Here is a 27,697-nt window from a genome sequence, read left to right on the forward strand (position 1 = left end):
TAAAAAAAGAACTCTTCACTTTCCTTTTTTTCAAAGAACTCTCCAAAAAAAATTTTTTTAAACTACAGTTATGCCCAATGCTGGAAGAGGGTCACAAAAAATTCCTGGCTTATTTTCCTCAAATCCTGGCCCACAGTCATAGTTCATGCTATTTCCCTTAGGCTTTTTGATTGATATTATCCTAGTCTAATCCATTCTTCCAAGCCTAATGAATGTCCATGCTCACCATACTCTGGAGTGGGCACAGGCCCTCAATTGACATTATTGGTATTTTTCGAAGAGGATGCATTTTCTATTCCCATTTTAAGCTCTATCTTGTATTCACTACTATCTCTTACACATCATAGATGCTTTAGATACCTTCTAGTTATTTATATTTGTCTTTACTTTCAGGTTTAAAAGAGGAGTCTTAATTCAGCAACTTGAGAAGGTCCTAGAAAAAATAGAATCCTGCCACCATCTCAAGAAAGTTAATGATCAGAAAAGTAAATAATTGTGTTCTTGTAAAGACCACTGAGAAGCAAGGATGAATTTTCTATGCTGTATGCTGCAATGAGATACTTCTTAAGCCCTCCTAAAATGTAGTCAAGAAAATTATAGTCAAGAAAAGGATAAGCAAAAAGGCAGTGGAGCCTTTTAGTTTTATGGTTCTTTGTCAGTAAAAGATGGGCTATATATAGCCCTAAGAGTTTCCTATGAAAGTAATTTGTTGTTTCTTTATTTTTTTGTTGTCTTACCTGAGGAGGGGGATGTTATTAACGCACCAAACTGAATGATATTTCAGTCCCGGTTTCTGTAGCAGGTCATGTGGTGTAGCTGGAATTTATAACTGCTTCCTTGCATTGTCCACTTCTTACTCCTTTGTCCTGAGACAGAACTTCAGCTAGTCATGGTGCTTTGCCTGGTAGAGTGACTCAAGATTTCATTGCTGAAGCATCTGGGCCATTAGATATCCTGCCTTAAATGAACTGTTGCCATTTTCCACAAACTCAAAGCACAGAATGTGAGAGTAGTAAAAAGCTTTCCAGATGTACTGGGTGTATCCTCCCTTAGCTCCTTGTGTAGCATAGCAGGAACCCAAATGCCCTTTGATTGCCAGCCAGCATGGGACTGCCTTCTTCACCTCTGGATTGAGAGGGCTGAAGGGGCCAAAATGGCTAGCTGACAGTTCCAATTCCATCTCACTTGGTATCACCGGTGTGTTTTTCAGTGAAAGCTTAGTTGATGTACCCCTCTGGGATGAATACCTCTGGTTCAGCAAAGCCTATAGTAATAGAGGTGGAAAGAATTTAGGGATAAACTAACAGAAAGCTTTTCCATTTCCACTCCTTGATTTCAAGACCTGTAAATCCTGACTGTAGGAGAAAAAACAAATTATGTTGAATGCTGATATACAGCAGATACTGCTTCTTAGAAGTTTTGCCGTCTAGTATAATCTTTGTCCCTGCCACCTTGGTGACTCTCTCTGTGCTTGAACTCACTAGGGATAATACAAATGCTGTAGGATGAGGTTGATTGATATCTAAATAATAGATACTTTATTCATTAGATTATTCAACTGTTTTAAGGATTTTATTTATTTATTCATTCATAAGAGACAGAATGAGAGGGGCAGAGACACAGGCAGAGGGAGAAGCAGGCTCCATGCAGGGAGCCTGATGTGGGACTCGATCCTGGGACTCCAGGATCAGGCCCTGGGCTGAAGGCAGTGTTAAACCGCTGAGCCACCCGGGCTGCCCAGATTATTTAACTTTTGCATTGGTAAGGATATTCTTAGTGATCATCCACGTGACACACTTGTCTTCACATCATAGGGCTATCAAGATGGTATATCCATATACGTCCTCCCCAGGCCTCCTCATCACAAATTTTCAATCACATATCCTCAAAGTGCCTGACCATTCAGCCAATGACATGAACACAGCCTGTGCAGGACCATATATTTGTACTTCAGCTCAGATATTCCCTCTAGGAGGCTTACCCTTTACCAGTGTCCTTCAGGGCTGTGCCAGGAGGGACTGCAGTGCAACAGCTGTCCACGTTTGGCCTGTGTGGTAGGCAAGTGTTATGGACTAAATGTTTTGTCTCCCCGCCACAACAATTCATATGTTGAAGCCCTAACCCCCAATGTGATGGTATTTAGAAATGGGTTCTAGGGAGGTAATTATGTTTAGATGAGGTTATGAGGGTGGAGCCCTCATGATGGGGTTAATGTCCTTAAAAGAAGAAACCAGAGAGCTTACTCTCTCCCTCCATGATGTAAGAACACAGTGAGAAGGCAGCTGTCTTAGTCTATTAGAGCAGCTGTAGCAAAACACCATAGACTGGGTGACTTGAAAACGACAGAGATGTATTTCTCACCATTCTAGAGGCCAGAAAGTCCATGACTGAAGCTACGGCAGATTCAGTGTGTGGTGAGTACTTGCTTCCTGGTTCATAAACAGCTGTCTTCTCACTGTGTCCTCACATGGCTGAAGGGATGAGGGAACTCTCTGGAGCCTTTTTTTTTTTTAAGATTTATTTGTTTGTTTATTTATTTATTTATTTATTTATTTATTTATTTGAGAGAGAGAGAGAGACTATAAGTGGGGTGAGGGGCAGAGGGAGAGAAGCAGACTCCCCACTGAGCAGGGAGCCCCAGGCAGGACTTGATCCCATGACCTAGAAATCATGACCTGAGTTGAAATCAAGAGTTAGATGCTCAACCCAACTGAGGCGAACACACACCCCTGGAGCCTCTTTTAGAAGGGCAAAAATCCTATTCATGTAGATCTGCCAAAGGCTCCATATCAAAGTACATGATATCGATGTAGAGAGGAGTAGCCATCCCTTCCCTCTCCTTGAATCCCTGCCTGGCTCCAAGCATCAACCAAGGACGGTCCCTCCTAGCCACTGAGCCCAGCAAGACAGGCCCCTGCCTCAAAGTCCTGTCACACTGGGGATTAGGATTTCAATACATGAATTTGGGGGTGGGGAACACAAACGTTCAGACCATGGTGGCAGCCATCTGCAAGCCAGGAAATGAGCCCTCACCTGACACTGAACCTGACAATACCTTAATCTTGAACTTCCAAGCCTCCAGAAGACTGAGAAATAGATTTTTGTGGTTGAAGCCATCCAGTCTAAGATACTTTGTTATAGCAGCCTGAACAGACTAAGACAGCAAAGTTCTAATCATGTCCTTCCCTATTCTCATCTCTTGTATCAAACGCATGAGTACCATGTACGAGTACTGTGCTGGTGGGATTTTGCTGATGTAATTAAGATCCCAGGCCAGTTGACACTGAGATACAGAGAGAATGTTGGTGGGTCTGATCTACTCAGGGGGTCCTTTCAAAGCTTTCCCTTATCAAGGAATGGAAGAGATGTCAAAGAAACTCAAAGCACAAGAAGCATGCAACATGAAATGACTACTATGAGGATAGAGCAGCACTCCTGAGAAGGCATGGGGTAGTTGTAGGATTGTACAGTGCCTCTCAACTCAAGGAAATGGGGACCTCCTTCTTCACCTTTCAGGAGTTAGATCTGCTAACAGCCTGAATGAATTGAAGTGGATGATTCTAGAGCTTCTAGATAAACACGAACCTAGCTGATGCCTTCACTTTTGCTTTTGAGTCATTCAGCAGAGATGCTAGATGAGTCTTCTGGGTCTTTCCATATGCAGAACTGTGAGGCAATAATGTATGGTGTTTTAAGCTGCTCCACTTGTGAAGATTTGTTGTGTAGCAATATAAAAAATACAGTGTTGCCCACCTACTGTGAAGGAACACCAGTCATCCAGGGCTGAGGGTATTTGCTTATGTTCTCCAGCTACCTGTTCATAAGAAACTCCCCTGGAGTCCATAGGTGCAGGAGCAGAGGACTTTCTCATGTCCTAGGCCCCCCTCAAAACTAGGATATTTACAGGTTACTTGACAGAGCTCTCCTAATAGCAGAACAATGAGGAATACATTACTACCAGAGCTAAAACACTGCTTTTTGTGTCCCTTATAATGGTAGGAAAGGGTTGCTGTCACACATTGTTGTTCACCATCTGACATGATCCACACCACTCATTTCACATCTCTTATTCAATTACAACTTTTTTTTTAAGTGTGCTGATATTTTCTCACAGTTCTTCTGCTTGTCTACCATTGTTATTTCCCAACTGGAATGGAAGAACAATGGGAAGAGAGCCCAGTTCCTTTCAGACCTAAATAAGCAGCTGGCACTTAGATGGTTTCTAGCAAATACTGAATGGATTATTTTTAATCCTCATCCTCAACCTGGGAGGTTGATGCTGTCAAGGGCCTCAGACTGCAGGAGGGGATGTGGAAACACAGAGAGGTTAGGTATATAACCCCAGGTCATGAACAAATATGGGTGGACCTGGACCAAACACTCAGAGCCAGGTCTGGCTTGAAGCCAAGTTCTTTATATTCCTCCAATGCTGCCTCCGGACCACATAGCCTCTGCATGCGCCTGGCCCACAGTCTGTCATTGGTCCTTATTTGTCACCTGACCCTGGATCTGGAGCATTCTCTGCTGACTCTCCCTCCCTGACAGGAGGTCCCAGGATTGGGGGGGGGGGCTCAGCCTCTGCCTCGGTTCTTGAGCCCTGAGGACTGCCAGGAAGAGCTACTCTGTCACACAGGGCCCATATCTGCCCCTCCACTTATCCCTGGCCTAGAGGAGGGTCTGCTGTCTGTGTGTTCCCCAGTAGAGATCACAGACAACCAGTGAATGACCCACTGTGAACATTTCCCCACTGCAGAGCCTGTAGCCTCTCCCAGGTACTGTGCCATGACTGTCCACTCTAGGCAGCACCAAGCCTGAGAAGAACATTAACAGAATGCCTAAAATGGGCCAGGGTGGACTTTGGATACTTACCATCCTGCTCATCTCAACCTCATAGCCATCTTATGAGGCAGGGTCTAGATTTACTCTCAACCCCTGAGGAAACTGAGACCCCAGAGAGCATATCCTTGCTCCAGGTCCAACAGCTCGCTGGGAGCTGAAGCCAGAGTTAAATCCGGGTGTCTCTCACTCCATGGCGTATGCTCTTGAGAATGGGGTAGCACCATTCCTGTGCTTCACAATGGGAAACTGGATTCCTTACTAAATTGAGATCTAAAGAATAAAAAGTGAGAGGACTTTGCCTTGCCAAGTGAAAAGTCGTTAACCTTAAAATGAAACTATCAGTTATTTTGCCAGCAAAATTTGTTTATTTAGGAAAGGTAAAGAACTGCAATCCAGGACAGAAATCTACAGCAAAACCATAGGGAAGTCCAGAGAACAAAGGAGAGTAAGGCTCTTTTATATAAGAGAGGGGGCAGTTGTAAACAAGAAGTCCACTGGAATAAACTGGGATTGGAAGTAGAGCAGCTTCTCACTGGCTGACCTGTGCTGTCCCTCAATGGCTGGATTGTGACTGTCCCTCATTGGCTGGGCTGTGACTGTCTCTCATTGGCTGGGCTGTGACTGTCCGTCATTGGCTGACCTGTGACTGTCTCTCATGGCTGGCCTGTGACTGTTTTTCATGGCTGGGCTGTGACTTTCTCTCATCTTGCTGCACTGTTACTGTGTTTCATTGGGCTGCTGCTGGGGAGAGTAGGAAAATCTTTCTCCCTCCTTCTGGGATAATAAACTAGTAGCTGAAGCAGTATGCACTTGCAAGGTACATCTCATCCTCTTGGATTCACAGTTGGCCACAGATGGTAGGGTTTGAGAACTCCCCCTTGTGACCTCTTGACTCCAACTTAGTGAAGTTTCCCTTTATTAATTTTCATAAAGTGCATAGCAAGAACTCCATTCCTCTTAGTACAGGATGAGGGTCCCCAGTTGAAGAGACCAGCACAGAAGACTGAGTGCTCCTAGACAAACAATTTCTGCAACATGAGGTGGATCAAGGAAGAAAGTATGGGCTTCTGATTGCCTGCACCTAAAACAACAAAGTCTCCTTTCAAGGGGACTGACTTAGAAAACCAGTTCACATTAACTGTAGAGAGTCTACTGAAAGCTAAAGCCCACATCTCCTTTGGGGCGATGTTCCTGCCCCACAAGAGCATATGGGCCTGTGGCAGAGCTCTTCTGTGCATTGAGTGTCTCCCTTGTGTACCAGGTTCCCTGGAATCCGTCCCCGTGTAGTGGTCACACAGCACTAAGGAGCCCAGCAATCAGTCTTCATTACCCTCAGCATGAACTCATGAATTTCTGGGTACCACTGTGTCCAGGCCCTGAACACACTAGGAATGTTAGACCTCTTCCACTTCTTAGGCTCTATGGAATAGAGATTATTTTGTCCTTCTATTGTGAGGAGATTCAGGCCAAGGCTGTGAGGGGACAGGCAAGGTGACCCACTCAGGAAGTGGTAGCATCAACTCTTACTGATGGAGGACAGACAAGCAATTGGGTCTCAGGACCCAGAGATGGTTTGAGGAGCCTTGATGAGGGGGTGACCTTAACCCAGGTGTTATCTTCCTGTCCTGCTTCCATGACAACTTACCCTGATGGTTAAGGAAAGAGTTTTACATAACATGCACATCATCTCAGAAGAACAAGAATCAGGGTTCCACAGCCTTGTGCCCTTGAGTGTTCAGCAGGTTTCTACTGACACCTGATGATCTGCTTCTAGTTGACTTTCCATGAGTTCATTACCCAGTTCATGTAATCTCTTATTTATTTATTTAATTAATTAATTAATTAATTTATTTATTTTTTCATGTAATCTCTTAAAGTAATGGTCAGAGAACATCAAAGGAGGAATAGAGTGATCAGCTTCTAGCAAAATTCCCTTATCTGGGCAGCAGTGGGCTGTCCAGACCTGTGTTTAAACTGTTTTAACCATGATCTTGAACCATTGAGCCAGGAAGGACTGACAAGTACATCACAGAAGGGACAACTGAGAAGAGCCACGGATCTATCCAAGCACTCTTGGGTCCCCTCTTTTCCCACAATCCCTAAGCTGCAGCCACACCAGGTGCTGTTTCCAGTACCTGGCAGCCTGCACCCATTCTGGGGCCTTTGCAGCTCTACTTCCCGCTGCCTCACCTCTGCTTCCCACATCTCATCCTTCCCCTCTCTCCTGAAATGCCACCTCCTCAGAGTGTTGCTGTGTCACCCCATCTATAGTAAGACCATCAGTAGTATGTACAACATCTTCTTAGTACATTTGTCAGGGAAAGACAAATAACATGATTTCACTCCTATGTACAATTTAAGTAACAAAAAAGACAAAGAAAGTAAGACAAACAAAAGCCTCTTGACTACAGAGAACAAAGTGGTGGTTATCAGAGGAGAAGGGGTGCAGTGATGGGTGAAATAGGTGATGGGGGTTAAGAATCCAGTCATCATGATGAACAAAGTAATGTACAGAATTGTTGAATCCTTATATTGTACACCCAAAGCTAATATTACACATGTTAATTATATTGGAATTAAAACAAGTAAGTAAAAATATTTTAAAAACATCATTGAAAAGATATTATAAAATTGAAAATTAGGTGTACCTTCACTCACAATATTATTTTCCATTTGAATATTTTGTTCCCAAATAGAATTTATTATAATTATTTTCTGGCTTTCTTGGTAGCAGACTCATTAATCATATTTTCCAAATATATTTCTTTGCCAATGTCATTTTTGATGAACAAATTACCATGAGTGTCAATTTTTCTTGCCAACTGATGGTATATAATGATTTTTATTTAACTTCAGCTTACTGAAAGTTCCTTTGCAGGATGCTGCTTTGATTGGTGTTATTTAATATAAATCTGAAGGCTACTGCTACATATGGACAAGAGTGAACAAAGGAAAAATTCATGAGTCAGTTTTATGAGATCCAAACAAGATTCTGATGTGTAACAAAGTCTAGATATTGTCTCTGCCTTAATCTGAGATTATCATTGAAATTTCTACAGAACTTATACTGTCAGCACATTTATGAATCACATCAGAAGCTTCTTTTGGTAAATCGGATATAGTCACACAAAGTAACATTTTTTTTTGCATTAAAAATTCCAAGCCTAAAAGACACTTCATATAATTTGAAATATCTCCATTTCAAATGTGAAATTAGTACATTTGTAACTCCCTGATTTCTATTTTATATGTATTGTCCTCCTTAATAATTAAAAGTCTCATCTGGTGATTTGTGTATTTCTAAGTTCTATACTTTTCTTCCCTTCACTGGATACTGAAGAAATATATTCTCATCTTTGTTATGGCCACACAATCATCAAACACACTTTTTTTTACACACTTTCAAAATTACTTTCTTTCATTTGTGTAAGCTAGGGAATAGAATTTCTTTTAAGCAAATGGCTTCATACACAGTCATGGTTTATGATCTTAGAACCTTATTTCCTTCCTCTGCTTTGTTCATATTACCATCCCACTTATATAAGTTAGATAAGAAATTGTAGTCTATTTCCTGATATGTATTTGATTTGGTACAATGTATTTATGTCATTTGATATTATATCATTCAAAATCTTGTGGAGGTCTCTGGGTGCCTGGGTGCCTCATTTGGTTGAACACCTGATCTTTGGGTTTGGCTCAGATTATGATCTCAGGTTCATGAAATGGAGTCCCACAATGGGTTCTGCAATCAGCAGGGAGTCTGCTTGAGATTCTCTCTCTCCCTCTGCCCCTTGTCGCTGATCACACGCACACACACACTCTGTGAAAAGTAAATAAATATTTAAAAAATTTTTGTGGTAGTGTGTAATTTGTGTGCAATAGTGTCTTGATTGCATTTGGTTTGATGCCTCAGTGTGTCTCATTTGTATTTAAATATAGTTTTCTAACAGACAGAAAGAATATTTCTCAGTCATTTGTCATCGAGAAATGTGCCCATCAAGACACAAATTTGGCACAATCATTTTTGCAGGCATAATGGGTCCATGCACACTTCTCTGTGCCTGTTCTAGTTGGTCCCTGATCATGTCCCTGGCCTGAGCATTTTAATGACAATGTCAGATTCTTACAATGCATTAGAATTTTTATCTGATAGTCTGTAGTCAACTTCTTTTCAGTTCAACCAAGCCAATAAAAATATTAAATGTCTGATATTATCCTTAGTGTGAACTTACATAATAATTATAAATTTTGGTTGGGATTAGTCATATCTGGTACACAATCAAGAGGCAAGAACACATTTAGCTTTCTTTGTTCTCAACAATATGTCACATTTAACATATTTTCCTGGAAGCATGAAACATTTATTTCTAATTTTACAAGAGAAACATGACACAGAAGTCTTTTTTTTATAATGAGCTAGACTCATAGCTATATCAACAGTATATAATAGAAATCTGACCCTCAACATTATAATTATCTGAGTTCAATTAGATTTTAAAATACTAAAGCATTTGGACTTTCAGTCATTTCCTGGGATCTTTTGAGAGGACAATTATTTTGTGCAGAAACATCAACCACCAAATTTATTGGAAAATATTCAACCACTTTTTTCTCTATTTTGATCCCCTTCTGCCACCGTCATTTATAAGGGCCAGCCCAGGTGGCTCAGCGGTTTAAAAGTAGAAGTTCTCAGGTAAGGTTATTGTTGCATGGGAACAATGTGTTCTGTGGCCTCGCTGCCTTGAAGATGTCAGGAGAGGGATTTGATGGCAGGCTCAAAGAGGTGAGAGTGGCTTGCAGTTCACATGTGTTGAGAAACCAAGGATGAGACTTTCACGTGGCAGGATATTGGATTGTGCCAACAATTCTGAACGAGGTTGGAGGCCACTGCACCTCAGGCCTTCCAAAGGAGGACTTCTCTTGGCCACAATTATAATGTCTGCTTTTTAAGCCCCGAGTCAGAGACTCCAGATGAGACCATCCCAAATTTGTAGCTATGGAACTTGAGAGAAGAAATAAGAAACGGGTATTGTTTCACTCACTGGGTTTGTGGGAACATTTTGGTCACTGAATTTGGGTAACTTGTTACTCAAAGTTAAAAACCAATACATTCTCTAAATCTGCCCCATGTCCTCATGTCCATTTCATGGAATCAATTGGCCAGAGAAGCAATCTGGGAGGCCTGGTTATAGGTAGTTTTCTCAATATGCAGGCACTGCCTATACAAGCTTCCTTCCAGAAGAAAAAAGAAAGCAATATAAATAATTCCCAGATGGTTGGATTGTATATTTCATTTACATTATAGCATATACTAGGAATCACTTCTGGTTGGTGGAGGAAGGGCCTGTGAAAATCCACTCCAGCAAACAAGTAATGAGAACAGGGGAAAATCCTGTCTGAATAAATGGTTTCAGAACTGTGCAAATTAACCCAAGGCTGGAAAGAATGGAAAGAGAGATCACTCAATAAATATGTCTAGATCCCAGGAGGAACAGTGAACTTTGGGCTATTGTGATGAGCACCATTCCACTGCACTCTCCTCAGCTCCCTGGGCACTTTATTTTTTTTTCTTTCCACTTGTTATTTATTTATTTTTTTATTGGAGTTCAATTTGCCAACATATAGCATAACAACAAGTGCTCATCTATCAAGTGTCCCCCTCAGTGCCCAACACCCAGTCACCCCCACCTCCTGCCCACCTCCATTTCCACCACCCCTTGTTCATTTCCCAGAGTTAGGAGTCTCTCATGTTCTGTCTCCCTTTCTGATATTTCCCACTCATTTTTTCTCCTCTCCACTTTATTCTCTTTTACTATTTTTTATATTCCCCAAATGAATGAGACCATATAATGTTTGTCCTTCTCCGATTGACTTATTTCACTCAGCATAATACCCTCCCATTTCATCCACATCGAAGCAAATGGCGGGTATTTGTCATTTCTAATGGCTAAGTAATATTCCATTGTATATATAGACCACATCTTCTTTATCCATTCATCTTTTGATGGACACCGAGGCTCCAGCCACAGTTTGGCTATTGTGGACATTGCTGCTATAAGCATCGGGGTGCAAGTGTCCTGGCATTTCACTGCTGTATCTTTGGGGTAAATCCTCAGCAGTGCACTTGCTGGGTCGTAGGGCAGATCTATTTTTAACTCTTTGAGGAACCTCCATACAGTTTTCCAGAGTGGCTGCAGCAGTTCCCATTCCCATCAACAGGGCAAGAGGGTTCCCCTTTCTCCACATCCTCTCCAACATTCGTTGTTTCCTGTCTTGTGAATTTTCCCCATTCTCACTGGTGTGAGGTGGTATCTCATTGTAGTGTTGATTTGTATTTCCCTGATGGCCAATGCTGAGGAGCACTTTCTCATGTGCATGTTGGCCATGTCTATGTCTTCCTCTGTGAAAGTTCTGTTTATGTCTTTTGCCCATTTTATGATTGGATTGTTTGTTTCTTTGCTGTTGAGTTTAATAAGCTCTTTATAGATCTTGGATACTAGTCCTTTATCTGATACATCATTTGCAAATATCTTCTCCCATTCTGTAGGTTGTGTTTTAGTTTTGTTGATTGTTTCTTTTGCTGTGCAAAAGCTTCTGATCTTGATGAAGTCCCAATAGTTCATTTTTGCTTTTGTTTCTCTTGCCTTCATGGATGTATCTTGCAAGAAGTTACTGTGGCCAAGTTCAAAGAGGGTGTTGCCTGTGTTTTACTCTAGGATTTTGATGAATTCTTGTCTCACATTTATATCTTTCATCCTTTTTGAGTTCATATTTCTGTATGGTGTAATGCTAGCCAATAGGATCCAACAGTACATTAAGAAGATTATTCACCATGACCAAGTGGGATTTATCCCAGGGATCCAAGGCTGGTTCAACACTCATTAAGCAATCAATGTGATATATCATATGAACAAGAGAAAAAACAAGAACCATATGATGCTCTCAATAGATGCAGAGAAAGCATTTGACAAATTACAGCATCCATTCCTGATCAAAACTCTTCAGAGTGTAGGGATAGAGGGAACATTCCTCAGCATCTTAAAAGCCATCTACAAAAAGCTCACAGCAAACATCATTCTCAGTGGGGAACACTGAGAGCCTTTCCCCTAAGGTCAGGAACATGACAAGGATGTCCCTTCTCACCACTGCTATTCACATGGTACTAGAAGTCCTAGCTTCAGCAATCAGGCAACAAAAAGAAATAAAAGGCATTCAAATTTGCAAAATAGAAGTCAAACTCTCCCTCTTTGTAGATGACATGATACTATACATAGAAAACCCAAAAGACTCCACCCCAAAAATTGCTAGAACTCATACAGCAATTCAGTAGTGTGGCAGGATACAAAATCAATGCCCAAAAGTTAGTGGCATTCCTCAACACTAATAATGATACTGAAGAAAGTGAAATTAAGGAGTCAATCCCATTTACAATTGCACCCAAAAGCATAAGATACCTAGGAATAAGCCTATCCAAAAGGTAAAGAATCTATACCCTAAAAACTACAGAACACTTCTGAAGGAAATTGAGGAAGACACAAAGAGATGGGAAAAATATTCCTTGCTCATGGATTGGAAGAATTAATATTGTGAAAATGTCAATGTTACCCAGGGCAATTTACACGTTTAATGAAATCCCTATCAAAATACCATGGACTTTCTTCAGAGAGTTGGAACAAATCATCCTAAGATTTGTGTGGAATCATAAAAGATCCCGAATAGCCAGGGCAATATTGAAAAGTAAACCATAGGGATCCCTGGGTGGCGCAGCGGTTTGGCGCCTGCCTTTGGCCCAGGGCGCGATCCTGGAGACCCGGGATCGAATCCCACGTTGGGCTCCTGGTGCATGGAGCCTGCTTCTCCCTCTGCCTGTGTCTCTGCCTCATTCTCTCTCTCTCTCTGTGACTATCACAAATAAATAAAAATTAAAAAAAAAAGAAAAGAAAAGTAAACCATAGCTGGGGGCATCACAATGCCAGTTTCAGGTTGTACTGCAAAGCTGTGGTCATCAAGACAGTGTGGTACTGGCACAAAAACAGACACATAGATCCATGGAACAGAATAGAGAATCCAGAGGTGGACCCTCAACTTTATGGTCAACTCATATTGACAAAGCAGGAAAGACTCTCAACTGGAAAAAAGTCTCTTCAATAAATGGTGCTGAGAAAATTGGACATCCACATGCCCAACAATATCAACTCTTTAGCTGATACGTGAAAAGTATTCTGGTTCATATAAAGGATTTTTCTTGTGGCATGTGTGACCGAGTTCTGCCTACAGGAGGCGCTTGAGACGTGACCAGGAAGAATAGCTTCCAGGTTTAGGGCAGCTGGCACAGTAGGCTCCTGGGGAGGCGCCAGGTCTCTCCAGCACCAGGCTCTCCACCGCACACAGCTTCTTTGGGCCAGGCTGCAGTAGAGCAGTGTGGCCAGCAAGGCCCCATGGACTGCTGCTTCCCTTATCCCCCCTGGGGTCAGTAATAATAGATCAGAGTCTTCTCCCCTGACATCTCCCTGTTCTCAACACTCCCAGACCCCCTAGGGGGTGTATTTCCAGCAAATCCCAGAAGGCACATTCTAGAAAGTTCCACCTGAGAGGCACCACCACTTTACTGCCATTATGTGAGGTGCTCACTGGTTCCCTTACACTCCCTGGGGCAGTAATGACAGATAAGAGCTTTCCTAACAGACACCTCCCTGTGCACAGCACTCCCAGACCCCACAGGTCACGTATTTCCAGGAACTCCCATTGGGCACATTCTAGAAAGTTCCACCTGAGAGGCATTGCTGCCATTGTGTGAGGTGCTCAACAGGCTCCTGGAACAAGGTGAGGATTTTCCCATTGGGATTGTGGATTCTATTCCTGGGGGCTCTCTCTGTTCCCTGGGGGTGCTTCTTCCTTGGTTGTGGTATCTTCCTGGGTGATCTACCTCAGCCTGTGGAGACCTGTGCTTGGGTTCTGGTCTCAACTCAGGAGAAGGCCTGTCCTGGGCAGGTTATCTCAGCCATGTTGGAGAGGAGGCTGTCCTTGATGCTGTCTCTGAGTTCTGTGAGGGCCTTTCCTTGTGGAATTCTCTCAGCACTGGGAGGGGATGCATCTTTGCGTGATTATCTCAGTCCAAAGTAGGGAGTGAGGGGTGCTTCCTGCTGCTCTATTCAAGCTCTGTGAGGGGAATGTTTCCAGAGGTGCGTTACCTCAGCCCTTAGGTTCCTCTCCCTGAGGGCTTCTACCTCAGCCTGTGAGACACTCTCCTTGGTGCTTAGCTCAGTCTGAGGGGACACTTTTCCTTGGGTGCTTTATCTCAGCCCCGATGAGCCTGGGCTTTTCTGGTATTCGACTGGTCCCCAGTGGGTGTCTGAGTCCAGGGGAGACATTCCTGGGTTCTCTGTCACCTCCTGTGGGGGTGCTGTATCTTGGATGCTTTACTACTAGAGGGATCTTTCCATGGGGGGCTCCCTCTGAGTCTTGGCAGGGAGACAAATTCACCTTGGGTACTTTGTCAGCACTGGGGCTTTGGGCTCTTTTTTGGCGCTCCCTCTGAGGTCTGGGGAGCTGAGAATCTTCCTGGAAAGTCCATTTTTGCCAAGAAGGGGGGCTGTGCCTTGAGTGTACTCTCTCAGCCCTAGGTGAGGAGGTTTCCTTGGGCACTTCATCTCCCTTAGGTATGGGGAGGGCTACTCTTCCTTGGCTACTGTATCTCAATCCTGGCTGGGGAGGATTTAGGGACCTCTGTCTCTGCTTTAGGGGGTGGATTTTCCCAGGTGTTGTCTTTCCCAGCCTTTGCAGTGAGGTCTTAGTAGGGTGCTGTAATGCATTTTGGGGTGGTTTCTTCTTACTTGGGTGCTCTGTCTCAGCCTGGGGTGCAGTACTTTTCCTTGATTTATGTATCTCAGTCTTACAGGGGTTCCATCTAACCTTTTAACTGTGACCTTGGGTATCAAGTGGGAATTTGGGGCTGACAATGTAGAGCTGGTTGTATTATGTAGTCACAAACACTTGCTATATAGGCAGTATTTAATCTCAGCCACCTGAATGAGTATGCAGAGAACTCTCATTATTTCTAAATGAGCATTTTGTGCTGGTTAATATAGTTTATTGGCCATTCATGTGTGTCTTTTATGAAGTGTTTTTCCAGGGCTTTTATCACATTTTATTTAGATATTTGTATTTTTGAAATAATCTAGGTTTAACATATATGTTTGTATTTACATATATTTAAATATATAATTTTGTGTGTCTTCAGTTGATCTGTTTTGTATTGTCATTATCTCTTTTTTAGGGAAATAGCTTGTGGGCACAGAAGCAGGGTGTGGAGTGGCAGAGGGGGAGGGAGAGAATCTCATGTAGGCTTCACATCCAGCATGAGCCCAGTTTGGGGCACAAGCTTAGCACATTGAGATCATAAACTGAGCTGAAATCAAATGTCAGATGCTTAAAAAATGAGCCACCCATGTGCCCCCATGTCTCTCTATTTTATGATTTTATTTATTTGTGAGAGAATTTGCTGCATGCAAATTCTCCCACTCATGTGGGAGAATGAAACACACACACACACACAGAAGGAGCATGAGCAGGGGAGTGGGGCAGATGGGCAATCAGACTCCCCGATGAGTAGGGAGCCCAATGCTCCCCATATCAGGACCTAGGAATCATGACCTAAGCGTAAGACAGACATTTAACCAATTGAGCCACCCAGGAGCCCAGCATGTCACTCTCTTTTTCCCTGGTTTCTGCTGTTCATGTAGCACATTACACTGGTGAATGCTCCAGGGTGAAACCAGTGTCGCCTTCCAGCAAAAGACCCAGAAACCACTGATTCTTGTTTTTTTAATGTCCTGTTTAATTTCATTTGATAATCATTTGTTTAGAAGTCATGTGCCTATGTTCAGGAGAGAGATTTGGATCCTTCGTTTTCTATTCTTCCGCAGTTTTTGTTAGATGTTGGTAACACGTTTATACTGTCCTCATAAAATGAGAAGGGAACTCACACACTTTCTTCTCTTTTCTGAAAGAGTCTGTGTAAGACTGGTATTATTTCCCTCCTGAATGTTTGAAGGGCTCCCCAGAGAAGCCCCTGGGATAGGAAGGCTCTTCATTTGGTGCTAAAAGTGGCACCACATACAGGAGCATACAGATTTTCTGTTTCTTCTTGGTGGAATTTGGTAGGTTTCATTGTTCTAGAAAAGTGTCTGTTTCATGTCAGTTTCCAAATTTGATATAACATCATTCTGGGTGTTCCTGCTGTCTTGCACAAAAATGTCTTCTGGATGTAGGGCTTGGGCTCCTTCTTGATTGCTAGTGTTGTTTATCTATGTCTAAATTGTCCTTGATAATTGTGCCAAGGATGGTGTGGGCTGTTAGTTGTGTCAGCAAACAACTTCTGCTTTTGTTGAACATCTTTTTGGTCATTTTTCTTTTTGTTGTCATCAACTTATGCTTTCCTTTGAGGAGCTGTCTTAGTCTGTTCTGGCTGCCATAGTAGCATGCCATAAACTCAGAGGATGACAAGGACAGACACGTGTTGGCCCTGCCTGTGGAGGCTGGGAAGCCCAGGACCAAGGTATTGGCACCAAGGTGATCTAGGGAAGGTCCACTGCCTGGTTGGGGAACTGGCACCCTCTCTCCTCTCAGTGCTGGGAGGGTTCGGGATCTCTTTGGAGCCTTCTTTCTGAAGCACTAATCCCATTCAGGGTCGTGACCTTGTCCTGACCTCAGGACCTGCCAAAGTTCCCTGATGCCTCCTAATACTAGCTTCTTTCGGGGTCTGGATTTCAATACATGCTTGTGGGGAGAGATGAGCATTCAGGACACAACATAGCTCTCATTCTACTTTTCTGTAATTATTGTAGTCTTTTTTGCACCTTCCTCCATGGACAGAACTTGATAATTTGCAGCCATTTTTCTTTTCTAAGAGAAACATATAAAGCTATAAGTTTTCCTCTCTGTTCCTCATTACGTGTGTCCCACAGAGTATGTTACATGATGTTTTCCTAGATTTCAGTAATAAATACTGATTTAAACCATGTTATCAAATTTTGGAGAGCCTTTTGGTGTATTGCTTAGAAGTGCTAATTTAATTTCAATTTGCTTAGAGATCATAGTCTACATTCAATTAAAAATTTGATTTTGTTGACACCATTGCCAATGTTTGAATCCTTGAGAAGAATTATATTCTGATTATTGAATACAAGATTCTATGTGAGGCAATGGTCAAGCCTATTGACAATAGTATCTTTCAAAATGTGCATTTGCTATTTGGGGCCTGAGCTAAGAAATTGTCACATTCTGATTGATGCCATGTAGAGCAAAATAATTGGTGCTGGTGAACATGGGCAGGAAAGTATTCATTTACAGTGAACCTTAGGACTTCCACTGGGAGTGCTAGGGAATTATGTGACAGCATTAAGGACTTAAGTAGCATGTCACTGAAGAGCGATCATAAGGAGAAACCTGAACTGGGATCAAGTGTCTTCAAAAAAGCAAAGAGAATCTGGGTAATGGACCAGGCCCTTAGTTATACTATTGATACAGGATTCAGCCTCTTTTGATGCAAATGTCTACTTAGCTGTTGGGTTCTTGTATCATTTTAGCCAAAAGAGAAGAGTTTTCTGTTCCTGAGTTTGAAAGCAAGCTATGTAAAACAGTGTTCACCATGGCAAGTGAAAGAGAAAACACAAGATCCATTTGGAAATCAGCTGGAATTGTACCATTTGGAAATATCTGCTTTTCACATTTAGCATAACCAAAGTCTGGAGTTTCTTCATAAAAAGGCAATGTCCTTATTATATTCTTAGGGTGAAGAATGTCAGTATACCAAGGCTCTGCCAGGGTGCCCAGACTCCAGGTGTGACAATACAGAGAGTGCAGAGCACCTGTGAGAAGGAAAAGGGCTCATTCTGCTCCACTGCATGCAGTTACTATGGAGAGTGCCAGGCAGACGCCTTGAGAAACTAAAAGAGGGGTGGTCCCTGGGCTCGACTGGACTCAGCTGTGAAGACTGATGAGCCATCTATGCTACTCACACCTCACATGAACTCTTAGTACAGTCCCTGATCTTCAACTATTCTGGTTCAAATGCAATTAAAATTTTGCTTATAAGGTGAAATGCAATCAAAATTTTAAGTTAAAATATTTTTTAAATTTTTTATTGGAGTTCAATTTGCCAACATTTAGCATAACACCCAGTGCTCATCCTGCCAAGTGCCCCCCTCAGTGCCCATCACCCAGTCACCCCAACCCCCCACCCACCTCCCCTTCCATAACCCCTTGTTCGTTTCCCAGAGTTAGGTGTCTCTCATGTTTTGTCACCCTCACTGATATTTTCACTTTTTCTTTCCTTTCCCTTTATTCCCTTTCACTAATTTTTATATTCCCCAAATGAATGAGACCATATAATGTTTGTCCTTTTCTGATTGACTAATTTCTCTCAGCATAACACCCTCCAGTTCCATCCACATCAAAGCAAATGGTGGGTATTTGTCGTTTCTAATGACTGAGTAATATTACTAAGGGAGTTTGCAGAGGATGATAATTCTCAGAAAAATGGATTCACACTCTGCTACTTCAAAAGACAGGGCCGAATCAATAAGCATGTCAATTGTGGGATGAGGGAAATAGCAGCAAGCCCCCGTGCTGCTTTTCCACTAGTCACTCCTTTTTCACAGGTTCCTTGTGAATGTGGTGAACACAGTACTTGGGGCCTCAGGCCACGGATTTCAGGGTCTGCCAATCCTCCTTCTGGCCACTCTTAAAGTGACCTGCCCCTTCCTCATCTCATCATTTTCATAAGATGGTCCTCTACCAAATAAAGGGATTCCAAAGGAGGATGATCCTGCAGGCTGTCAGCTAGTGATCCAGGAGAAGGCTCCTTTCCTCAGGCCAGCCACCCATCACGGGAATCTTTGTGCTCACTGACTGATCCTGACCGCCACATCTCACCTTCCTTACCTTGTTCCTAGTTTTTACCAGAATTCTGCCTTTGTTGGAGAAGTTCCTGAGAGAATGTGACCTTCTGTTGACCCCAAGCTGGCCACAAGTCATTGGAAGCCACTCACTCTGACCTTTGTCCCTGAATGTAAGTTCCACTCTGCCTTAGGAACTGTGACCAGATCACAGCTTCAGAGTGAGGGTTGCTGGGCCTATCTGGAAGGTGCCTGGGATGTACCCAGTGTAGTCGCCTATACAAACTTTTATGGTTCTGGTTCGCAGTTTGTAGATCTACTCTTGGGGTCACCCAAGAGGAGCCTGGTATGTACGTTGCCAGCTTCTTAAACCTGCCAGGACCCACGTGGAATGGCTGCCTCCTTCCCTGGTCCCTCCTTGTCCTCCCTGTACAAGGCCAGTCTGATTTCTAGAGCTCCAAGGGAGCTCCCAGGGTCCAGCCAGTCAGGAGACCAGAGAAATGGGTCTGGAGAAGGAGGCACCCTTGGGGAATTCCAGGCTTGGCCACTGCAGTCTGTGTGGGGAGGTGAGAAGGTCCCTCAGATGCTTAAAGACTGCCATGTTTGTGCAGGGATACCCCTACAGTGCCAGGCAGTCTGAAGCATTTGTGGGAGGAGCTTCACTGAGTAACCCCAACAGAGATGGGAAGCTCCGGGCTGGGGGGCAGGCTGGCCTCTGCTGTGTCAGATGGATGGTCACTGGTGCCTGAGGACAGGCTGCAGCTTGGATGCTGGGTGGAAGAAAATCTGAGGGTAGAAAAAGTGAAACAGGTACACCCCTCCATGGGCTTGGGGGTGGCAGATAAGGTGGGGGAAGGAGGAGGGGATGTTGGAGATTTTCAGTGCTGATTTCAAAGTTAGGGGGCTCGAGATGCTTGCAGATTCTATAATTTTTGTTAATTTTTTAAAATTTATTTATGATAGTCACACAGAGAGAGAGAAAGAGAAAGACAGAGACATAGGCAGAGGGAGAAGCAGGCTCCATACACCGGGAGCCCGACGTGGGATTCGATCCCGGGTCTCCAGGATCGCGCCCTGGGCCAAAGGCAGGCGCCAAACCGCTGTGCCACCCAGGGATCCCTGCTTGCAGATTCTAGTCCAGTTGCTGAGACGGAGCCTGAGAGCCACTAAGAAGGAGGACTCCTGAGCGAAGTGGAAGGGTACTGGTGATGGATGAGGATAGGTCACTATGCCCCATGCTCTCTGACCCCTGATACAATAAATGAAATTCGGCAGCACAGCCCCAGGCCACGGGAGCCCCCAGATGGGGAAAGTTCTTGGGAATTGCTTCTATGCCCTCTGAGTTCACTGGCATAGCTGCCCATCCTGGAAAAAGGCCAGGGCACACCCCCCAGTGTGGTCCATGTGGTCTAAGGATCAGGGTTGATGGCTGCTTGACCATGGGGCCTGGAGCCCAATATGCTGACAGTTGGCCTGAAATGCAGGGATGAATCCTAGGTCATGGACACTGGGAAGCTGACGGTGGATGATCATGAATAAGTCCTTGTGAGGTCAGGGTATGTGGAGAGATATTTGAGTTTGCCACTGCTGTTTTGCACACTCTGACTGCTAAGGCACTGAGACTCTTGGCCATGAGGAATCTGATGCCCTAGCTGAGTGCTAACACCTGCCCTTCCCATAGATCCAGTAGATGGCGTGCGTGGTCAGGGAGGTCACACCACAGCACCAGGCAGAATGAGCCTGAACAATACAGGGACTTAAGGTTAATGCAGCAACAGCCTGCCCTGTGCCTTCTGAACAGTGCCCCAGGCAACTTCCAGAGGAATCTGGGACCATCTGCCCAAATTCTCACCTGAAGAGGGGGTAGCAAGTGATTACGTGGGCCCCTCCCTCCCAGTGAGGGTTCTCAATATGCCATGCTTTGTGTAGACAACACATGTGGCCTAATGCAAGCTTTCCACCATTAGGCAAAGGAGGTTTTCACCATTAGGGGATTGGAGAAACCAAGTTCTGTGTACACATATCCTTATCAAAGAGACAGTGATCCAGGTCATGTTTTAAAGATCACGATAGGGATCCCTGGGTGGCGCAGCGGTTTGGCGCCTGCCTTTGGCCCAGGGCGCGATCCTGGAGACCTGGGATCGAATCCCACGTCGGGCTCCTGGTGCATGGAGCCTGCTTCTCCCTCTGCCTATGTCTCTGCCTCTCTCTCTCTCTCTGTGACTATCATAAATAAATAAAAATTAAAAAAATAAAGATCACAATATGTTTTAAGGATCACGTACGGGACATGGATGGAGGCAGCAGGATGTTAGAAGGGAAGAATGGGATATTAAAGCGTCAGGTAAAATAGCCTACAGTAAATCCACCTTGTTCTGGTTGGTGGACTACAGTACTGTCCCAGCTTTAATCCATTTCAATGACCAAGCAGTAGGGCCTGTTTGTTGTCCTATACCCCAGACTGGAGTCCCCTACTGAGACACCCAGCCTCATAAAGCAATGGAAGTCAGGAGACAGGAATAGTCCGACACTCACAGTGGATCACTGTGCCCTGCTGCTCAGGACACAAAGCCCCATGGGTCCTGGGAGAGGCAGGATATTCTGGAATTTGCAAAGGGATGTCTCATTAGGAAGGGTGTGTTTCCTCACAGCTGTGACGGAGGGGAAAGTGTTCTATGCCCCCTAGGATCCCCCTGTCCTGCTGAGATGCACCATACCCAGACTGGAGCCTGCACCGTTGTAGACGGGAGCAGGTAATATCCTGCTCTGGTGAATCCCACTCCCAGTCCATCTCCTCTTACCTGACACTGCCTCCTTCCCTGACTAGCATGTGTAAGAGACACGACCATGTCAGGTTCCTGAAGCTGCAGCCACATGAACATGTAGGGAGCAGGCCACAAGTGCTATTCTTGCACACGGAGAGGACCTTCCTATACAAACTATGTCTTTGTCTTTTCAACCTTGGACTTTTGCAGCTCCTGTGGTGTCTGATTACAGATTGGGCACCTGATACAAAGAACAGGGGAGGCCACCCCTAAACCCAACAAAGGAAAGGAAGCAATCCAGCTGTTGATATAGCCAGAGGGCCACCAGGTGAGCCACCTGCATGCTAAAGAAACTCCTGGATGACCACTCAGGGCTCATTGTGGCAGAGGGAAATGGAGAATATTGTCATAGGCAGTCCTGAGGTGTGGAGTGTCTGAGGAGGTCATGGAGGGGACATGATTGCACCTGGATGTGCACCTATGTGACTGAACCCAGTTGAGACCTTCATATAAATTTGAAGGGTCTGGCATGTGGGAGGGATGATATATTCCTCCTGCCAGGCAAGGACAAGCCTCGTATCTAAATTGCCTTGCTTATTACAGCTGCTACTTGTAATAGCAGCTGGGGGATTTGGATTGGATTGGGGGGTTTCCTCCTTCAGCCTCTCTCTGCTTTTTGAGTAGGGGGCCAGTTTCTGTGTCACCCAGGGAAGTGTCCAGTGTTGCAAACCAACAAGCTTTGTGGAAGCTTAAGTGAGTCAGCACATGGAAAGAATTTAGAAGATGAACTGGCTGGTATGAAAAGTTCCATGAAAATTATTTCCCTCTTTTGTGCTTCTCCTGAATGGGAACCGTCCATGGTTCAGTAAAGGTATTGATATCAGCAGTTGATTCTAACATGATGGGGCAAATGTGGGGGTTATCCTTGGATGAGATCTTTCAGCTAGTGTGTCATACCAATAAGTCCCAACTGATCTATGAACAGCTTGAAAAGTGCCCATCATATGGCTGCTAGACTGACATATTTGAACTCCCTGTCATTTGAAGTGGGTGGATTAAAGATTTCTCCCCTCACCCTCTACAAGAGGCATTCTGTGAAGATTCAGTAAATAATGATAATCTTGTGTTTTTGTCAAATTGTTTTTTTAAAAGATTTTATTTATTTATTCATGAGAGACAGAGAGAGAGAGAGGCAGAGACACAGGCAGATGGAGAAGCAGGCTCCATGCAGGGAGCCCGATGCGGGACTCGACCCCGGGACTCCAGGATCACGCCCTGGGCTGAAGGCAGGCACTAAACCGCTGGGCCACCCATGGATCCCCGCGTTTAAGTCAAATTGGGAAAGGAAATGGAATTATCTCCCCTGAAAGAGTTGATACAGAATAGTTTATTACTTCCTCAAATAGGATATCATGTATATTCAATTCTGGCTGAGGGGTTCACATTCTGGAAGCAATCTGATTCATCATGTACAGTGTTTGCCTTTGGATGACACTTCTATATTAGCCTCCCCCATTTTCCACATAGACTGGATGGAAGTTAGGATGGGTTTCCTGGGAACAAAATGTTTGTGAGGCCACTGTAAAACTTGGTCCCTGTGAAAATGATATTAATGACATAGATGCATGTGTATATACATATATAGAATGCAGGTTTGGAATGGTTGTATTGTTTGCTAAGTTTTTATTTAAACTCCAGTTAGTTAAGAGCGTAATATTAGTTTCAGGGATAGAATTCAGTGATTACACACTTTCATACAATACCTGGTGCTCATCACAAGTGTCCTCCTTAGTCCCTGTCACACATTAAACTTGACCCCATGCCCATCTCCCCTCCAGTAAACCTTAGTTTGGTCTCTGTACTTAGGAATAAGTTTTCTGGTTTTCCATTCCTTTCTCCTCCCATATTCCTCTGTTTTGTTACTTGCATTCCACATATTAGTGAAATCCTTTGGTATTTCCATTTCTCTGCATGACTTACTTTGTATAAACTTATGCTGTCTAGCTCCACTCATGTTGTTGCACAGGTAAGATTTCATTGTTTGTGATGGTTGAGTAATAGGCCATTTTATATGCACCACCTCTTCTTTTTCCATTTATCAGTCCATGGACTTTTGGGCTCTTACCATAGCTTGGCTATTACAGATAATGCTGCTGTAAACACCATGTGCCCCTTCATTATTTTTTAAAAATTTTTATTTATTTATTCATGAGAGACAGAGAGAGAGAGAGAGAGAGAGAGAGAGAGAGAGAGAGAGGCAGAGACATAGGAAGAGAGAGAAGCAGGCTCCATGCAGGGAGTCCGATGTGGGACTTGATCCTGAACTCTAGCATCATGCCCTGGGCGGAAGGTGGCTCTCAACTGCTGAGTCACCCAGGCGTCCCTCAGGTGCTCCTTCAAATCAGTATTTTTGTGTCCTTTGGGTGAATACCTAGTAGTGCAATTGCTGGATCTTAGCGTCATTCTATTTTTTACTTTATGAGGACCCTCCGTATTGCCTTGGCATGGTTGCATTTTTGTCATTAATGGAACATGTTTCTTGATGCTCCTCAGGAACTGATGACTGATAAGGCAGAGGAGCCTGCTTTCGGTCCCCAAAGCCAAATGAAACGTCCCGGGAAACCTATCACTCCGCCTCCATTTAAGAGAATGCTGAGGATGACGCTGCTGACAGTGAAACAGGAAGAAGAGGGAGTATCCCACCCCGGGGGCCCAGCCATGTGCTTGGAAGGTGATGAGGATGCCGATCCTCGCCTCCCCTTCCCTACCTAACCCACAGCAGCCTGGTCTCTGGGTCCTCCACACCACGGGAGCATTTCCCATCAAGGTTACCAGCTCTGGCTGATGCTGCCCTCAATTTCTCAGCCACATTGGACCAGGTGTTCACTCTGTCCTTCCTGGAAGCATTCATGGCTTCCAAAACTTCGCATTCTACTGGTTTCCCTCTTCTTATTGAATATTCTAATTATTCCTTCTGCTTTTCTTTCTCTAGAGGCTCTTATACTGTCATCATTCCTGAGTCCCATCATTATATTGTCCCTCATTCCACACTGCCTCCTGCCTCATCCACCTGCTCCCATAGCTTCTGAGCTTCGATCTTGCTTTTGCACTTGACCTTAGATGCCCACCTATTGCATAGGGTGACCATGTCCACACAGATATCAGATTGTGACACATGTAACATTATTCTATCATCCAGTCTCTTGTGTAGTCCAAGCAAAATCTGAGCTCCCAACCCTGGTCTATAGGCCCTGTAGAATTTGTCCCTGCCATCCTCTCTTCCTATCACATGTCCTCTCTTTGTCCTTCTTGTTGTCTCTGTCTCTGTTCTTTGCTCCACATCCTGGGTTCATCCCCTCCTAGAGGCCCTGAATGGCCCTCACAGCAGCTAGACTCCTCTTCTGTGTGTGCACAGGCTGGCTCTGTCCTCTGCTCCTCTTGCCCAGGGGTCACCTCATCAGTGAGCCCTGCCCGACCACATGCTCACGGAGGCTTCTCCTCTTGCTCTCTATCACATCCCTGCTTACTTACTCCCTGACACAATGTCAAACTGTGTTTTCCCCTTTGCTCTTTTTACATCTATCACCTGACTTCCACAGGAGATTATACATTCCAAAAGGGAAGGGTTTTTCTGTCCTGTTCACTGTTCATCCCCAATTTTGGCTTGATGCTCTGCATATAGAAGGATGAGGAAATGATGTAGACCTGCCACACTTGGAGTACAAAAAACTGATCTCCTGAGATAGAAAAGACTGATGAGGAGAGTCATTTACTGGTGGGGATTTTTGGTGATGGAGTGCCAATATGAAGCATCGTGACATCAAGAGACATGTTCAGCTTTTCACATTGTAGACAGCAGCAATGCGACACTAAGTCATGAGGAGTGCCAGGGCTCTCAAAATGTTCTTTAATTGCTTATACTTTCCAAGTACATTTCTGTGTGTATGTGTAGTGCCAATAATGTAAGAGGCTTTTTTGTTGTATCATATTTACTGAGGTTAAATTTTCAGGTCCAATACATCAATCTGGTATAGCCTCCTGCTATGAAATGAAAACATTAGAGACATGGAGCATGATGATATCTGTGTGCGATTGTTGAATTGCATGAGATTGCAGCTCTACCACATTCAATCTGGTTTCTACCTTTCATAGTATCCACAGGGAGGAGAGGGAAAGTGGGCAAACCCCCCTGGTAGCTACTTGTCAAAATCTATTCCTCCAGAGCTTATGCATTCCATACAGTCAGTTTGATTCTTTGTCTCATGACTTAAACAGTGTCAGCAAGGGTGGGCTGCTTCACAAACCTGATAGTAATGCACTGGTGAGAGGATTCATTACCAGCTCTCTGTCTCTGCAGATGACCCCAAGATGAGATCAATGTCTGTCTCAGATGTGACAGATAAACTGCCAATACCAATGGAAATCAATATAGAAATCAAAGAGCAATTGAAGAAGGAAATTCGACAGTTTGGAGGAAGTAAGCAAAATAAGAATTCCTCTCCATGAAACCAGAGAAAATCTTTCTCATTCTGTGATTTAGATTAGATTCAACCAAGCTTTTGAGGCTCATCCTTTGCCAGAATTGGGTTTTCAGGATTGGAATGGTTTCTCTTTATTTGGACTGAAATGTCTCAGTAAACCTTTCTGTTGTCATTTAGTATTCCTTTTAAAAAATTTTAAAAATATTTTTATTTATTTATTTATTTATTTATTTATTTATTTATTTATTTATTTATTCATGAGAGAGAGAGAGAGAGAGAGAGAGAGAGAGAGAGAGAGGCAGAGACACAGGCAGGAGAAGCAAGCTCCATGCAGGGAGCCTGACGTGGGACTCGATCTCAGATCTTCAGGATCACACCCTGAGCTGAAGGAAGTGCTGAACCTCTGAGCCATCTGGGCTGCCCTCATTTAGTATTCCTTAATTAGTTTTATGTCCCAGAGCTCTATTGATGGCTATGTTCGGGCTTTTGGATATAACCATGGAAAGCCCACGTGCTCTAACATTTTAGCCCTTGAGCAATTGCTGAGATACCAATATTGAATTTAACTTCCTCCTTGTACTTTTCAAATACTGAAGATTTTTTAAAATATGTCCAGAATATGAAAAAATCCTCAAATTGCTGGAAGGAGTGCAAGGACCTCCAGAACTGCAGAGAAAATTTGTCATATATACTATGAAAGAAGCAGCAAGGTGAGTGTAGGAGGAACCAACCAGTAAGTTCCCAGTGGGCCCAGTGTGACACTGGAGGAGGTGTGGGTTTGGGCCCTGCCTGGCATTTCTCAAACCGTGGTCCTCACTCAGAGTTCATGTTTTCTCCAGCTATTTGGATTGATATTATCTGTGTGTCACTGGTTTTTCCAAGCTCAAAGTGTTTTCTGTTCTCACTAGAGTTTGAGGTGTGCCTTGACCCTTGACTGGTACTATTTGTACTTGTTTGATTGTCCCTTACCTTGCAAATGTGTTTTCCATTCTCTGGTAAATGGACCTTCTCTTTGCATTTTTTACAGAATCCTGCTTCATAGTTTTTTTTCCAGTATCTTTTGGTTAATGACTTATCCCTTTATTTTCAGATTTCAAAGACAAGACTTAATAACTCATCTTCAGAAGATACTAGACAACTTAGAAGTGGACCACTTTCTCAAGAAAGATATTCACACCCTAAGTTTATAATCCCATTATGGAAATGATCAACGAGAAAGCAGAATGAGTTGGCTGTCCTGCAATGTACTGGATATTATTGATACATGCTAGCAGGAGTTTGCTAAAAATTTTCTTCTTGTGGCTAATAAAAAGCATTGCAACTTGAATGCTGTAAGTTTCTGTTAGTAAAAGCTGGGCTTTTGCCCTAAGTATTTTGTTTGAAGGAATAACTTAATGTTTTTGTGTTTGATTTTTTCCACTGAGTTTTGGGATATTATTAAGTCATCAAGTAAATACTATTACTATTTTTGATTCTTTGGCATGTTGCTGTGTCTCCCTGGCATTTATTCCTGGGGACTGTCTACCCATTTCTAATTCCCTTGGTCTGAGGCAGCCCCTTAGCTGTTCTGTTGTTTGGCCTGAGGAGATGAGTTAGCTTTAATTTCTGGAAGGTCTGTAACATTAGATGTTCTGCCTGTATTGTGTTGTTGCAATTTCCCAATAATTAATCAAAAAATCGTGGGAGTACCAAGAAGAGCTCTAGAGATTTCACA

The 27,697-nt window shown here is 43.7% G+C and overlaps 2 protein-coding genes across 7 annotated transcripts in view; both read left to right on the plus strand.

Moving 5' to 3' along the window:
• Positions 1-705, plus strand: part of INTS6L (integrator complex subunit 6 like) — an 86,168-nt gene extending 85,463 nt beyond the window's left edge. For all 3 annotated transcript variants that reach the window (XR_005386452.1, XR_005386453.1, XR_005386454.1), the window contains one exon: positions 394-705. The gene's annotated coding sequence lies outside the window, so the exon portion shown is untranslated. The remainder of the gene's footprint in view (positions 1-393) is intronic.
• Positions 706-18,909: 18,204 nt separating this feature from the next.
• On the plus strand, positions 18,910-27,373 carry LOC102152958 (cancer/testis antigen family 45 member A8-like). 4 transcript variants are annotated; one of them, XM_038586610.1, is made up of 7 exons: positions 18,910-19,083; positions 21,713-21,830; positions 22,187-22,373; positions 24,056-24,233; positions 25,860-25,979; positions 26,600-26,693; positions 27,074-27,373. In XM_038586610.1, exons 3-7 carry the CDS (start codon positions 22,347-22,349, stop codon positions 27,171-27,173), a joined length of 519 nt encoding a protein of 172 aa, XP_038442538.1. In that variant the 5' UTR covers positions 18,910-19,083; positions 21,713-21,830; positions 22,187-22,346; the 3' UTR covers positions 27,174-27,373. The 4 variants fall into 4 exon arrangements, 3 of the variants coding, with proteins under 3 accessions (XP_038442538.1, XP_038442539.1, XP_038442540.1); XM_038586611.1 differs by having other exon boundaries at positions 22,187-22,297; XR_005386015.1 differs by lacking the exon at positions 22,187-22,373 and having other exon boundaries at positions 26,580-26,693.
• The last annotated feature ends 324 nt before the right edge of the window (positions 27,374-27,697 follow it).

This window comes from Canis lupus, chromosome X, assembly GCF_011100685.1.
Source record: "Canis lupus familiaris isolate Mischka breed German Shepherd chromosome X, alternate assembly UU_Cfam_GSD_1.0, whole genome shotgun sequence".
Taxonomy (NCBI): domain Eukaryota; kingdom Metazoa; phylum Chordata; class Mammalia; order Carnivora; family Canidae; genus Canis; species Canis lupus.